Source organism: Eleginops maclovinus, chromosome 8, assembly GCF_036324505.1.
Source record: "Eleginops maclovinus isolate JMC-PN-2008 ecotype Puerto Natales chromosome 8, JC_Emac_rtc_rv5, whole genome shotgun sequence".
Lineage (NCBI taxonomy): Eukaryota > Metazoa > Chordata > Actinopteri > Perciformes > Eleginopidae > Eleginops > Eleginops maclovinus.
In genome coordinates, this window is record NC_086356.1 from 4,830,334 (window position 1) to 4,846,985 (window position 16,652).

At 39.6% G+C, this 16,652-nt stretch overlaps 2 protein-coding genes across 4 annotated transcripts; both read right to left on the reverse strand.

Annotated features, from left to right (window-relative positions):
- Positions 1–135: 135 nt before the first annotated feature.
- phpt1 (phosphohistidine phosphatase 1) lies at positions 136–1,879 on the reverse strand. The gene is made up of 3 exons (XM_063890113.1): positions 1,502–1,879; positions 698–825; positions 136–563 (listed from the first exon to the last, which is right to left on the reverse strand). Exons 1-3 carry the CDS (start codon positions 1,665–1,667, stop codon positions 471–473), a joined length of 387 nt encoding a protein of 128 aa, XP_063746183.1. The 5' UTR covers positions 1,668–1,879; the 3' UTR covers positions 136–470.
- Positions 1,880–2,521: 642 nt separating this feature from the next.
- entpd2b (ectonucleoside triphosphate diphosphohydrolase 2b) lies at positions 2,522–15,921 on the reverse strand. 3 transcript variants are annotated; one of them, XM_063890111.1, is made up of 10 exons: positions 15,670–15,921; positions 15,406–15,557; positions 11,662–11,779; positions 9,974–10,124; positions 7,296–7,455; positions 5,974–6,201; positions 5,173–5,442; positions 4,381–4,500; positions 4,050–4,184; positions 2,522–3,962 (listed from the first exon to the last, which is right to left on the reverse strand). In XM_063890111.1, exons 2-10 carry the CDS (start codon positions 15,520–15,522, stop codon positions 3,747–3,749), a joined length of 1,515 nt encoding a protein of 504 aa, XP_063746181.1. In that variant the 5' UTR covers positions 15,523–15,557; positions 15,670–15,921; the 3' UTR covers positions 2,522–3,746. The 3 variants fall into 3 exon arrangements, with proteins under 3 accessions (XP_063746181.1, XP_063746179.1, XP_063746180.1); XM_063890109.1 differs by having other exon boundaries at positions 15,406–15,560; positions 15,670–15,920; XM_063890110.1 differs by lacking the exon at positions 15,670–15,921 and having other exon boundaries at positions 15,406–15,639.
- Between the last annotated feature and the right edge of the window lie 731 nt (positions 15,922–16,652).

Below are 16,652 nucleotides of genomic sequence, written 5' to 3' on the forward strand. Positions count from 1 at the left end.
TGCACAACATTCATCAGCAGTTTACAGTCTTGTCAGTGGACGAGAGGAAGACCAGTCTGCAACAGAAGGGACTAAGACTTTAAAGTAGATTTCATAAAACATTTATGAAATATCAAAACATAACTTAGCAATTAGTTCCAATGTGACTCTAAAACAAGTCAATGAGGGTTATTTATTTCATGATTCCAGATGATATTCCACGGTACTGATTACAATAACAATCATGTCTTTGTTTTACATCCAAAATTGAGTCGAAATGTGAAATGGATTAGTTTTTTAAAAGACATATTGTTACTTAAGATGAGTTCAAAACCGGCCTAGGACTTGTAGCTGTACGTCAGTTTTAGTCTTGGGTTATCAAAAAGCTCCTTATCGGAGGGGTTACAGATAAGTGCCATACTGTCCAGGAGAAAGGGCGCCCAACAGAGGCCGATCGGAGTTAATTTCAGTTCAGTTCAGTTCAGTTCAGTTCAGTATCCTTCGTTGTCCCAGGTCACCTCGTAGTCCGAATACTGAGCCTTCAGTATCTCAGTGGTTACTGCATGGTTTGCTCTTCCAAATCCCTAAAACAAAATCATTAGAGTTAAATAACATTTAGTAAAGCTGTAATAATTTATACTTCATACTGAATGCTCGAATTACGTTTGTATTCCACATGAGCTTTATGTACTGTTTCAATAAGGCAGAAATCTCTCACTATCGAGTATCCATAGACGTGGATCTTTTTGTCCTGTGGATCATGTTTGATCCTCCCTCCTCCGATACACTCACAGTCCAGGTGGCCGCCTTTCTCCAGTTCCTCAGAAACCTTATCATAGATATCAGCTGCAAGAAAAAGCATGTGATGGTGTAAACATTTTCTCATACATTTCAACTATATGTATCATTTTGAACAGTGAAAAAATGGTATACAGGCCTCAATATAACTGTGAGTAGGATGTTTGGCTTATGAATGAAGCAAGTAGTGTCCCATCTGTCCAACTATAGGATAATAAAGTGCATACTTGGACTATTGGTCAGTATAAAACAATAACTCTAACTTACGGAATAGGGATGGGTTAATGAGACTTAAAGGGATGTTTACTATAACTTCTGTAAAGCCATAAAAAAAAGGTGTCTTTAACAAATGTAAGGTAAACACTTCTAAGCATGGTTGGTTATTATTGCGATTATATCCAAGTCATAATTGTTTTTTGCAAGGATAATCTTGAAATGACATTTTCATTTGCTCCAAAGCCTTTTCAAAAATGACGACAACATCATGAATCAACACCTTTTTAAAAACACACAATGAACATTACAACCTTGATGAGGGTAGAGTGTGTTGTAAACAGTTGTATTGGACTGCATTCGTTTTGGTTAGGCGTTTCCACTGAGCCATAGCCTCATAAAGCCCATGTCTGTCATCCATGGGTGGAAATAGCACCTTGGACCTGTCGCGTTTTGTGGTGCACCCGTAGCTAACGTTAGCTTTCTTTGTTTTTTATTGCCCCTGACTCACCATGGAACTCAGCCCAGCCGTATCCTCGGACTATATCTATCTCCGAGTCGTCACCCTCCTCTCTGCTGTGCACTCTTATCAGTACGTACTTAAACACGCCGGAGGGGTCGATGTCTGCCCGCGGGACGTTAGCCATCAGGGCTGCAGCTCTGGTCTGAGTGCACATCTCAAGACTCCTCAGCGAGCTCACTAGCACACTAGCAAACAGACACAACGCTGGTATGTTCTTAACAAACTCCGTGTCTATATATGCACGGAGCTGAACAGCTTTGAAGTACGTTTCTATGTTCTTGTTTTAAATGTTTAAACTTTAACTCAATACACCCTGAACGCGGTTACTCCAGTCACGCTTGTTCCGCACATGAAAACTTCCGGTGACAGCGCTTCCAAAATAAAAGCCAGGAACAACTCATGATTGTTAGTATGTTAGTATTTGCACTCTATTTTTTTTACTTACCTGAAGGCAGGCTGAAAATAAGGCTTTTGCTGCCTACTCCGGTTTAAAAACTCCAGCTTGTTTCACATATGTTAATTGGAGTCATGTTAGTGCGCTGTTGCACCTGTTAAAAGCCCCAACATTGATGTCATTGGATCCTGAATTACACTTGTAAACCACTGGAGTTCAGCAAAAACAATATTTTCTAGAGTTTTTAGATTCATCTTTAAAAAACAAACATGCAGGTCTAGACCAAAGACTAGTCCCCAGCTTTATGTCACGAACGTATAGTTAATTTAAACAACCTAAAACTATTTTAATACAATTTTCCTTCCATTTTATAATTGTATAATCATAATGGTGAATCCGATTGCTAATATTTGAATGTGCTTAGTTGAATAAACAGCACAATATATTAAAAATGGCATTACTGCGAAACTCCCCACTTTTATTTTGACTGAAATACGACCATACCGGAAGTTATTGAACTGCCCGCCATCCTGGTAGAGCAATGCATTGTGGTTGTTGTAGTCCACAGCAGACTGGAACGATCATAGACGATTGAACCAAATACAGTAGACAAGTTGTACAAAGGAAAAAAATATATTAATTTTGTTATTTCGAGTAAAACAAATGACAAAACATACAATGTGACCAAACAGACACCAATAATGCCATGATAATTCAAAACTCACAATGCCATCATATTAACAATCCATTTAAAACGGCTAATGCTATGATAGTAAGGACTGGCAATAGTCATAACATGCTAAAAGCCACATCAAGTAAACTGCCATCATGTTCGACAGGAGTATCCAAATGTTTCCATTAGCAAAAATATAATATGCCACAAGAATAATTTGAAAGATCCTACAATATACGGATACATAAAAATCAACACACAGGATTTGAAAAGGATTTAGGAAATTCTTGTCAAATTCCTCCTACTATAATTCATTAGAGGTGGGCACACTAAAAGCAAAACAAGTAGCTTACCTTCCAATTCACGGAAGGGTTTAAATATGAGTTTGATTTACTATATATCATAAAGAAGGCATCAAGAAAACATTTTTAGATTGAAGAGTTGTTTTCTATCAGTTACCCACCTCCTCCAAACAACACAAGGTTTATGAAACTAAAACTTGTCTAAGTCAACAGATATTTCTAATATGCAAAAGAATGCTTTTGACTTGGGCCGGATACAATGTGAATTAAAACAGCTACCTTCAAAAAAATACATTTTTAAATACACATTAAAAAATAATTAAATAATGTTTGCTTGCATATTAAACTGGGGGTTACTTAATAAACCAGCACTTCATAGTAGTCACACTTCTACAAAAAATGAATGTCAGTGCCTCTACTATACAATACACTTAAGCCTACATGTTTGTTCCTTGTGTTTGCTTTATATTCCAAGAAATTACATTTGAAAGGAAAAATTGTGAAGTTCAATGAATTGTAGTAATAATGTGTATCCACTTGTGGATAGACACAGCCCTGCAGTCTCCTGCCCTTTATGTGGACGATGGGGACAAGTGAAAAACATTCTGTGGTTTAAAAACCTGTCATTGAATTTCCTTAGAACCTCTTGAATTTGTGAATCGGGCCTTTTTCTCCTGCTGCATTAACCTAAACTTGGGGGACAACGTGTGCAATGAGAAACAGCTCCCATCTATTAATGTAATCACCCTTACATAAACCTCATAGTTTCATTTCAGATCCAATATGTCGGAGTACAGCGCCAACACAAACAAAAACCTACTACTGTCTCGCTTTTTCTGACTGAACTTTATGTCGTTATATTATCTAGATGGCGCCGTCACTTCCTCCTTTATTCTTCCCATTACAAGACCGGAGTAAGACGAAGACCAGGACCCCCACGAGCAGGAGGACAGAGAGGAAGATGAGGGTGCCCCATGCTCCTGGAGTCAGGGCCTTCCTCAGCTCCACTGTCTCTGCAGGCAGTAAACTGCTCAGACTCAGCATGTAGCCCAGAGCCCAGCCCACCGAGGTGTCCCCTGCCTGGAAGACCAGCAAGCAAGTTAGTGGAAAATAGGCAGATGAGTATTGAAGATATACTTTTTTGTAAAATAGTGATTAAGTTCTCACTTTCTTCTGGAAGGAAACATGCGGGAATGACATCTCATCAAAGCCATATCCTCTCAACATGAGAGTCTTAACGAACACAGAGCCGGCACAGTGGTCCTGCAAACGAGACTTTTGGTTGGGATCACGAAGCATCAGCTGGAAGACAAAATAAAACAGTGTAAGCAGGTTGTAGAATAAAATATATTTACTAGAAAGTCAAAGTTGAATATCACTCATTCGATTGAAGTATTAGTAGTTTTTCAGGTATTTGGATATTAAACACACATTCATTCATACATGCCAAGACAAAAATTGAAACAACAAATGGAACATAAATAGAAAGGAGCATTACTTGATTGAAAGTCATGCCGCACTGAGTTTCGGCCGCGTCCTCCAGCTGTGAACGAGTGTGTGCAGTGATGCCGGTGGTACGCTGCAGCGCGAGGTGAGCGTAGTAGAAAGCAGAGAACGCCTGATGCACAAAGAGGGCGAAAAATACAAAAATCACACTGGGCAACAAATAGTACATCGAAAAATGTTTCACCAAGGGGAGAAATATTGACGCATTATAGGTTTTTCTTGGCACATCGAGGCATTGTACTTGTTCTGCTTTGAAAATGATGTGTTTGTACAAAGTCACACATTTCTTGCAGTTATTGTATTCAAAGCAGCTATTTAGTTACAGTAATTAAAACACATTAACGAGGCTGGAAAAGGGTTATAAATACAGGTGTCATTTGAGAGGCCTGTACTCCACTTGAATACTGTTGTATATTTGTTATTTCATACAAAACAGTTTATTTTGTAGTTTCATTTTTATTATTTGCTGCAAATAGTGTATTTCTGAATAGAGGAATTCACAAATACAGTTTTTATACATTTATAAGGAGTTTTCTTTACTTTTTTGTTATAAAATAGAAAGAAACACACAGATATATTTAAAAAATACTGTTTAAAAAAATTGGTTTCAGCTTTGATTTCCATTTAAAATATGACAATTTCAATAAGTGCTGACCAATATGAAAGGTCCTATTTTTTGTGTGTTTTGTGTTCTGGCTATGTTTATAATATTGGCTGTCTGTGTTTCAAGAAATGTCAAAAAGATGACAGCTTAGTGTCATCTTCTCCCTACAGCCTCTCTTACCATGAAGCTGCCGCTGACGTTTGGCTGGAAGACTTTATCGAAGGAGCACTGGGAGAAGGGGCAGCTGTCGAAGGAGAAGATCTCCGACACGTTGCCCAGACAGTGTTCGTACTGTCCGCTGCCCGTCAATGTGACAGAGGCCAGGGGGTCGTAGGAGGTGGGATTGTACTTTGCTGTACACGGAGATTTGAATATACTGTTCAACTTCTCGGTTCTGGAATAGCCTGCAGGATAGCAGGGGTGAGTGACGGACCCAGAGTAACCCTGAGACTGAGAGAAGACAAAAGACAAAACCATTGAAATAGTATTGGAATATATTATGGAAGTATCAGTTTTTTATCCTTCCAAGTAGCATGCTGCTGAACTGTCCTGCTTAGTAACCGTCAGTCAGAATGATCTTATAACCAAATATTAGGGATTTTTATTCTCGGTGTGTATCACATGCACATAATAAATATAGTATATTGAATTTTGCAATGTCTCAAATGTCAATGCAGCCATCAGTAGTGAAACTCCAGTAGTACTAGAGTAGTTTCATGTGGGAACCGCTTCCCTTTTGGGAACAGTTCCTACATGAAACTGCTCACAAAACAAGTCTGTAGATTATTTTGAGTAACTGGGTAATGATTTCTGGAAGGAGACATTGCTGATCAAATATTGTTTATTTGAGTGCCATTTACTCCCATTATGTTTAAGAGAAGGCAGACATCTCTACAGGCAATATCTCCAACACCCAGCAACTCTAACCAAAACAATTGAGATGAATCAATAGCACAACAGGTAAAAGCCATGTGACACTACCTTCAAGATGTGAGCCATGAGTCTCTTGAGGAACTGGTCCTTGCCGTAGCACAGGAAGCTGTGTGTGTACAGAGAGTAATCATAACCGTAAAGACGCAGCGTCATCAGGTCCTTTTTATCCTCCACATTATCCTGGGTCTCAAATGTGATCTGGGTGGACGCTCCGCCAAGATCAAGCGCCCCAACCGTGGGTCTGCCGGAGCTCAACCAGCTCCCCACGAAACCATACTAGAGGAAATGGTGAAGTAAACAGTAGCATAAGAGAATATTTTGTGGGGATCATACTAAGAAAGGCTGTCAATTTCATACACATGTTGACCACAAACATCAGAAGAAATAGGGGTAATCATTCCCGCTGCAGAGACCACTAGGTGTCATCAGTCACCCTCTAAAAAGAAGCTGGAATATCCATTGCAACAATTAAGTACAAAAATGAAGTTGTTTTTATTAAACAACATAAAGAGAAACTGTTGAAATAGAGGCTGCTTTTACCATTGTTGCTGCACACAAGGTGAATTTAAAATGGACCATCATTTGACTGTTAGATTGTCGGTGGTGGAATGTGACTAAATACATTTACATGTACTTTGCCTAACTTCACACCTCTACATGTACAGCAGGGAAATGTTGTACCTTTTAATGCACTAGGATTTTCTGACACCTACTAGTTAGTTTTTTAAAAGCCCTTATTATACTTTTCGGGGTTTCTCCTTTCCTGTAGTGTGTTATATAGGTTTTCGTGCATGTAAATGGTCTGCAAAGGCTAGAATCCCTGTGTTTCTCTCCCCCCTAGCTGAAACGCCTCCATTGGACTCCTTTGTTTACTTCCACGACATACTGACATATCTACGTAACACGCGCTTTAATTGGCCAGCCCTCCAACATATTGTATGTGATTTTTCTTAGGGGCTCTGGTTTCAGACAGAGGGTGAAAAGAGGTGCTGCAGCACAGGCAGTATGAGAAAAATAAAGAGCTTTTTGAACATAAAAGCATTGACACATGTCCCAGTATAGACACAAAATAAAAACAGGAACCTGAAAATGAGCAGAATAGGGCCTTTTAATATGAAAACATACGTGTGGCTTATATCATATTTCTTCGAAGGGTTTGATAGTGAAAAAAAAGAATAAAAACTGTATATGTTGCTGATAATACTTCTGTACTTTTACAAAATAACATTGAATCCAGGACTACTTGTAAAGGGTTATTGTTAGATGTTTTTTTTAACCAAAAAAGGTACTGCTTAAACAACTGTCTTTAGTTGATTTGGATAAGAATTGGGACTACAAAAATAAAACACATTTCATACGAGTTGTGGTACCTTGATGAAGTTCTCTAAGAGGTAGTTGACGGTGACCCAGCCGTACGCCCCCTCCTCTTGCCCGCTGAGTATAGTGGCCCCCCGGTAGCTGAAAGGGTAGGACTGGATTTTGTGGCCCACTTCGTGCAGAATCTGGTCCGAGAGCTCCGGGTTTGAGATCCTTATTGGGAGAAAGATGTCTTATTTCAGTTACAGCTGTGTGAGGGACTCTCATGGGTTGTCATTAAGAGTAAACAAGAGAGTTTATTGGTCAAACCTTGCCACCCCACGCTTCAGGTTTCACTGATGAACTCAAAAACTATAGAGATACAACTGTCAAAGATCTTAAGGGCTGGTTTACCTTTTAAGTATCATTGTGAGGCCACGGTGAAATCAGTGGCATGTGTGTCTCAGTAGGACCAGATGCACCAGCATGATGACAATTTCAACCATCCAACAAGACTCCAACAAGGCTTCAAAGTGAACATCTCCTACACGGACATGCTTTTCACCTTCTGATCTGTAACCGATGCCCAACTGTTGTTCTGTAATAATCCTTTTGCATGCAACAAGTCCTATGTTTATCAATAACCTAAATACTCTGTCCCGTATTTTACTCCCCAAACCTATTTGTATCAGATTAATCAACAGAGATGATTCAGAGCAGCGGTTTACGAAAGGCTGAGCCGCAACCAGTACTGAGGGTGCTCATCCCGATCGTTACCATCAGGAAGTAGGTTAGTTTATCTACATCAGATGGAGTTATTTGAGTGTCAACAAGTCATGATCGCAAAGGGATGTTCAGAGCGCACAGATATAAAATAGGCAGACTGTGTCTTGCCTCTCATTTTGAGGATTCCTTTATCTTTTGACACAACACAACTGGTCAATACAAAACAATACAGATAATTCTCAATACAGATCATCTTAAAAGAGTAAAAAACGGGCTCTCTGAATGTTTATGCAGTTAAACTCAGATAAGAAATACTCATTACAATACGTCAAGACCTTCTTCTCTGACCGGTTGCATTATAAACCAGTTCTGAAATCTGGATCTTTAAAAACCTTATTTTTTTCCCACCGGAGAATATCTAAAGACTAAGATATTTTCCCAGCCTGTCGTCCTAGGTTGGCTTACGCTACTTTAACTCGCTCCATTCCTGTCTCATTCAATACAAGTGCTCCAAACTTCAATTAGTTTAAAGAGCTGCAGCAAGACAACTCATAGAAAACACATTTCAGCATCTCTTCATGCACTGGTTAGCTGCTATTTCCAAAATTGTTTTTCAAATTTAAATGATAAATTAAGAGGAAAGGTTGGGCTGATTATAGTAACATCTCACAATCTTGAATCCAGCCTGAGATCCTCGGCTCTGTTTCCCCTTTCAAATCTCTCTTAAAATTAAGGTTTTTTTTTTGTATTTCACAGTTTTTGTCATTAAAACTGTAAAAATCCTGGTTTTGTTTTGTGTGTTTGTCTTTTCAACATGTTATGACTTACATGCACCTCCGGCTGAGTGATTGGACAGCTGTTTATTTGATGCATATTCTCATATATTTAAACCTCACACATAGGGATGTGGACAGTGTCTCAGTGCTCTGTCAACACCCCTACTAGGAGCTGTAAAAATTCACAAAGCCTCCTCGATAAATCAAAACAGATTGCTGATAAGACCGGAAAGAAGACAAAGATAATGACAAGGTAACAATCCTGCAAAGACCGTTGACCTCGTGCACAAACAGATATTCTACATTATACTTATTAAACAATACATGTAATGTTGCACTGCTGCAGAACTGTTTTAAGCAGAGCAAGGTTTGGTAAGTTCATATGTGTAAAAGGAAAGGCATTATATGTTTGTATTAACTGATTTAAAAAGATAAAAATGACCAACAGGGCGTGAAACACAACTCTGGTTCCCACATGTGTGATATACAAGATAAAATACGCAAGTACACTAAGTTTAGAACACATTCTCTTTCCTGTGTGTTCAGACCTCTGTCAATGTGATTGTGTATGTTTATTGTATAAGGTTAATGATTATGTTTTGAGAATCTAGTAGTGTAAATGAATGTGGTTTAAATATTATCACACTGTATAAAAGGATGGTACGGAAGCCCTTAGAAGCAAGCTAGGAGAAAACAGGTGATCCATGATATGAGTCTTTGATTTCTACTGTGTTTTTGACGAATGAAAAAGTGGATAATATTGCTGAATAACAAAACAACAAAAACAACAGCTGTTTGTTGTTGTAATACTCATTTCGGCCACATTTTGTTGCACGTTATGTCTCAGTTATGACAGTGGTGTAACATAATTTGCAAACACACAACGTATGTTCTGTTAGAGTTCAAGGAGAATTGAAGATTCACCTAGAATAAAACATAATGGGGTAGTGGTGCACTTTGCCTCTAGTGGCCAAAATAAGTATTACAACAATGAACACTTGATTCACCTACCAAAACTTTCAAACCTGCCAAAACACTCCCCATTACGTGTGCCGAGATCTACGTTAAATGACCATCAGAATATGATTCTTCTATCTTAACATGTGACGGTCTGATATGTATAGAACGTACATGAGGATTAATTCCTAGGTGTGAGAAAAATAAATAGAAACAAAGCAGAATAAACACAGCCAGTGACATTCTGGTCACACAGACAGAAACAATACACACACACAAACACTCTGACTCACTGCAGAAGCCTCATGCCAGCTGTGGCGCCAAGGTACACAGGTGTGAGCAGGTGTCTCTCTTTAGGGATGTCCTTCACCGCCTGGTCCAGACATACCTCTAAGCTCCGCCCTGCTGCTCCCTGTTGGCCCGCATAGCTGGAGATGCCTCCACCTGTGTGACAAAAAAAGGAAAATAAGGCACCTGATCACATTATCGACATGCACAATCTTGTTACTCTGTTAGATGTTGTAGACTCTGTGCATCATGATGTAATCACATCACACCCAGACGACTAGAGATTTTCAGGGGAAAAACAGCATGGCCATATGTTAACAACTCCTGACATGTAACATTCAAAGTTCACTTCTGATTGACATTTAAATTACGGAAGATGACAGCTGAAACATCAAGTCCATGACTAATTGGTGAAACAAGCATTTGTTTATCCAGGACACATTTAAGACCCTTTGACAGCACAGGAGTGGCAAAGCACAGAGCTCAACTCTGACTCATTCCTGATTCATGATTGCCCTGTAACAAACGTTGGCTTCACTTGTGATATGATTACATTTTCCATTTATAGGCAACAGCTGGCACTCTTCCAGTTCCTCCCACCCACTGGGGAATAAAAAAGAAAAATGACTCTCCTGGTATATTTTCACTAGAAGGTATATGCAACAAAAACCTGCGTTTTGAGTAGGAGAAGTTCACGTTTAGGGTTTAAAAGAAGTCAGGAACATTCACATTCAACTCGTGGTTATGTAAGGGTTCAAAATACCATGCATGGTAGATAAAGCCCTATTAAATGTTTTATCTTGAACCATCGACTTTAATTGGCCTTATTATGATGTGATGTTGGATCACCTGAGCAACTTCCACAAGCAGTGAGTGTGGCATTACAGTAACAAAGGAGTCCATTGAAACTTTTCAAACCACTCCCAAATTTCATTGTAGTCATCGTCCATCTCCGTATATTTGAACTATGTGCATTTTCCTCATAATAATAGAACATTTTGCAAGATATACAGCTTTTCTTTCAGTCTAGTGCAAAACGCTGGGCACGGAAAGTGTTGAACCCCTCCTACGGCATATATAAATGATTCGTCTTTGTTTATATTGCTGCATCTTTCATAAAACATGCAGCCCAAAGTGATTCACACAGAAAAAAAAAATTAGGAAACAGCGGGGTGGCATTTTGAACCAGCTGTAGGCTTCTTATAGTATATCCAGTGAAAAGGGAATCACTAGGGTAAATGGCTAGTAATAAAATCTGCACATTTTAGCATCTTTATAAACCAAAACAGATTACACTGTGACAATATTCCCAAAGAAATAAACGGTCCATAGATTAATGACAGTGAGACAGACAATGGCATCATTAGGGGTGATTCTGCGGGACAGAAATGTTCAGTTGTCAGTACAACATTCAAAATGAAAACATTAATCAAATTGGTTACTTCCGTTTATAGCTATGAGTTTGGCTTTAGCTTAATGTAGGTTTCTGCGGGCAATACGGAGATGCTAGCATAAATCTAAAGCAACATTTTTAGCTAATCCTGGTTGGGGTTGGAATGTGTTGTAAAGCTGAGCTGATCTACACACACTGCCCTCATCATAGAGTTACAACTTTTCAGATCCATCTCTCAAGTGTACGAGTTGGGAGTATTGGTACCATTTGATTTTTGGTGGAGAAAGTGATAATTCTTACCCTTAACATGGCACTCAGTGTGCTGGGTGACCACGCCTGTTCCATTCAGCTTGTCTGCGGGCCACTTGTATATATACAGAGCTGTGTGCGAAGATCCAGCATCCAAGACAATCCCATACTACGGAGAGAAACAGGCAGAAGAGAAACATCAAGAGAGGTATTTGTGCTGAAGGCCTTGAGAAGGGGAGTCTGAAGACATTCATGCTGGTGGCTGTGTACCCTTAATTGTGGCCTCTGGAAGCCATTTGGCTGCATCCTAGGTTTACTAGGGAAGTTGATCTTCAAAGAAACCCCTAGGAGGGATATTTTGGACAGAAATGGATGCATACCATATCTACTTCACCTATACAAACACAAGAATCTTTGCATAACCGGAGAGACTTAAGGTTGACTTGAGTACTGAAATTACACGTTGTATTGTTTCAGAGGATTAGGAAATTGCTATTGGGTTGCATAAGACCACAGCAAGGCAATATCCATTCTTAGAAAGAGTAGTCTCCTATAAAATGCACGTCTTGCATCTAGTCAATTTGTCAGGGTTAGGCAATATAATTCATGTTGCAACAAGTGTGTTAGAGCTCTTGACCGCTATTTGTGTATTGAGGTCAAATATCAGTTCATAATACAGTTCCATAACCTTCATGATCTGAAACTCGTAAACTCTTACAACACTCCTATATTAAAGAACAGGTCACCGCAATGAAATCTGCAGCGCTTTATTCCTCACCCTGCTTCTGATCTGTCCCAGTAATCCTGAGAGCATACGTTCAATTTCAGATGTGCCTGATCTGTACAATGCAAGAGAAAAAGGTGTCTCAGCATGTATCAGCGGTTAGGGTTAAGGCTTTAAACAAGTCATTTCTCCTTACATTTGGTAAGATAGTACTGACTTCCCCACTTGTTTAGCACTACATCTTCCCTCAAATACCATGGTCTACTCACTGTGATGGAAACTCTGTTGCTCTGACAGTGCTACCACCTTCATTACCATGTCGAATGTCAAGCAACTTTAATCTCTGCTCAACTGAGAGCAAACACTCTGAATGTGTAGAAATCCAGCCATGCAGGAAGTTATGTGGCTGACGATCGACATAACAGAACCACACACACACACACACACACACACACACACACACACACACACACACACACACACACACACACACACACACACACAGACGAGAATCTACGTGCAAAAGTAGATACACTTGCAAATTCTACACTCAAACACTCAACTTTTCAAACAGGTGAATTGCAGGAAAGGGGGAGTGTCCATCCTAATTTTGTCCGAATATTTTCTCATTATCACTGTTCAGTGAGTTGTAAGGACTCGCTCTAACACTTGCCAAAAACAGAGAGCAGCTCCTTGTTATCTGCTTTGTCCTTTCATTTGATAAACTATGGGAACTGTTGTGCAAAACCCCACTGTGTCTTGTTTTGTGACTGTTCCACCACATTGATACCGAGTGAAAGGGCGGCTACATTATACTAAAAAAAAGGAACCATGGGATATTTAGACGGTTACACAAAATAGAGCGAGTGGAGGGAGCAGAGGGAACAGAGGCTCCAGCTGACCTGGGGAGTAACCCCCTCTGAATGCCAAAGCTATTAAAGCTTGATTCCCATACCAAATGTATATTGCAGTCTCCTAAATCTTTCATGACAATGAAGCTACCAACAGTTTATCACTGTTTCAGCCATGAGGTCACCTCTGTCGAAGGCCTCTTCGTAGGCAAGACTCGACACATTTTATTTCACAGAGTTCCTTCTGGAACGAGTTTTCCCTTCATAATCCTCAAATTATGCCGCTTTGTTAACGAGCCCCTGGAGACACATTTTAATGCACCAGTTACTTCAATAGACTGCTGACGTTTGGTCATGGTTTGCATTGAAAAAAAGTTGAAGACTTTTGTTAGGTTTATCACGTGAGTAATGTGTATGTGTGTGTGTAAGTAAGAGGAAGTTAAAAGTGGCTTTTGATTTCACACGGGTCCCATCCATCAAAATCAACGTCCTGCCCACCCAGACTCTGTCGCCCTTTATACTAGGTCACCTGACTTCCTGTTTTACCCCCATCGTAAGAACTGCTGTTGAGGTTAATACTAGAATAATGGTTGGTTCATGCTGTTGTCATTAAAATGTCAAATATAAATGTGGTCCTTACCGGAGGAATCATGGAAGGGAAACCCAGTTATTTTAGAGCAAACGCCTTTGGCTTGAACCATTCATTCACACAAAGTTTAAAGATGACAACAGAGACATTTAGGAGGAACTCCAGAGCCCTGAGGCTGGGTTTACATAAACTGGATGACATTTGCACAATTGTCAAAGGTTATGTTAGAAATAACACTGTAAAAAAATCAATGTGATCCATACTGAGAAGGTGAACATGGAAGAAACAACGAAAAAAGGGTACAAGTTAAACAAGATAAGACCATTAATTATTTAATCACGAGCATTAATTATGACATTTATGGGACATTTTTTGTGGGTTTGTAAGAATTCAAATATCAAAATATTGTTACACCTGGTCTTCTAGACAATCTAAACCGAGTTGAAAGTAACGACATTCACTGACAGTACTTAAGTAAACATGTGTATGTATTTCTAGTACTGTGCTTAGTCTTAGAGCTGATGGGGCAGACTTTACCTTTAGGCATGATAAGCAACTGCCTGGGGCCCCCGACTGAAAGGGACCTGCAACAGCTAAATGTTTATTATGATAAGATATAAATAAAACACTGAATTATATTAATGTTCTAGTAATGTTCTTGCTTAGTACATTTTACTGCATTGTGCTGATAAGGCCACTCTTGACCTCTTCAACTTTTAGAAGTATTTTTTCTTCTTCTGGCAAAACCAATACTCCTAGTTAGAGAACTGGTGAGAAGTAACAAGATGGTGTTTGCGTGGGGCTCCAAAATCACTAGACTCGCCCCTGCTAATGAGTCCACAACCATCAGCATCTTTGTGCTCCCTGTCTGCAACCTGACCAGCACAGCTTTGCTTACTCTATCCCAAGAACTTGTACATTCACAAACAGGAATACAAATTGACCCCACAAAACCACCGAAGGCTTCAAAGCACTTTGAAATAAAATATGCAACGCAACTTAAATAACTATTGTGATTCAGAAAGAGGATCCAGAAATACCCAAATGAGCCCTAAAGTATTGCAAAAGGCTTCAAAGCAATATGCAACCAAACCTACTTACTGTGAGCTTCTTCAGAACATATTGAACTACTACGTTTACCTGACAGAGTGATGTTACTGTTTACAATGTTGATTTGGATTTTTACCGGCAACATATAACAATTAAACAATGCAAATTGAATGTAATTAAAGTAATGTTGTTACATACTGCTTTTATGGCAGTGTTTTATTATTAAGTTATTCATTTTACTTCAAAAATAGTTTTTAGTATGCATACTCCCTAAGTTCCACCTTGAACAGATGGTAAGTACATAAAGTACATTGCCCTGATATGGCTTCTTTTTCACCCTTCACTTGAAGTAAACACAAGACTTTATCATTGAGAAAATAATACTTTTACTTCAGTATAAAATCTTGGAGTATACCCATCTGCCTGGACCTGGGGCTCCCAAATCACTAAATCCGCCGCTGCTAATGTGACAGACTCTGCTAGTAACACCTTCTTTACATCTCTGCACCCTGGCCTGGCACAGCTTCGGTTACTCTAGCCCCGACAACTTATACCCTGAATCCAGAAATACCCAACCTTACCATGAACCCCGGCGGCTCCTGGACGTCTTCAATGGGGATAGTCAGGAGCAGGATAGCAACAAGTCCGAACACCAGCAGCGCGATGGACACCGCGGGGTGAGCGGAGCGCTGAGCCATGAACAGAAGGTGTTCCGCGCAGCTCCTCTCTGCGCCTGCTGGAAATGCGAGAGTTGACTTAACAGCGGCCACGTGGGAGCTGTGGTTGACTTGCCGGCGTTATCTGCTGCCTGTCTGCCTCCTGTTTAACATTTCACAAAGTCTTACCGGAATTTATGTTTCCTGCGCTGTCAAGCCCTCCTCCATGTGCCGCCTCAGTCAGTGTATGAAAGCAGCACCAAGGCTACTGGTGCCATGGAGGGAAAAATGTTGTTATCATAGTTAGAGTTGATAGAGAAGGTGCTGTGCATTCACAGGCTGTAGCTGTATGGCTTCAGTCTAATCACTTCCTAGTTGTAGACAATTAATTACCACATGAATCATAATTCTTCCAACAGCAATGGGGAAATAAGGGGTGGCTTCTCCTGGTAGAAGTCTACATTTGTTGCACTTCAGGAGCTGCAGGGCTGGCTGTTGTGTTAGTCCACTATTTGCATGTCAATGGGTGCAGTTTCAAGCCTGACTTGCAAATAGTGCCCTCATTTGAATGTCCAAGTAAAACATGGAAATTAAGTTTTCACTTGAGGCCTACACTTCTTCTTTATCTGTGCATGTAACTTTTTTTAAAAGCTATGTTTTGATGAGCCCTGTTCTGACAGAGTCTAAATTTAGCAGAATATATACTGAGTTTTTTGAAGGAGCTTCTGAATATTGCACTTATTTTTTTTTGCAGTTATTTTTCATCGTTGTACCTATGCTTTGCAATATGCTAGATGCTTAAAAATATAGGCTAATGTTGTAACTATCAATAATACATCTGATTTTGTCAATCTTCTGGGACATAAATGCCAGAATAGATTACAACAGCTCAAACTCTTCTATTATAGATGTTTTAAACACAGCTGAATTGCTGCCTCAAGTCTCATGACTACAATTTGGGTGCTGATCGCAGATAGATTTATCCAGTCTTTGTACAAATAACATAGGCTACTTTGAATTAGCAGACATGTAAATGTTTGACATCATTCCATTTTGGGCTTTATCAGGTCTTATACAAATGTACTGAACATGAAGTGGCCTCTTTGTTTATGAAAAGCCCAACATGCAGACTGCAGAGTAGAGAAGTAGAAAAGCAAGACCACAATTTTAAC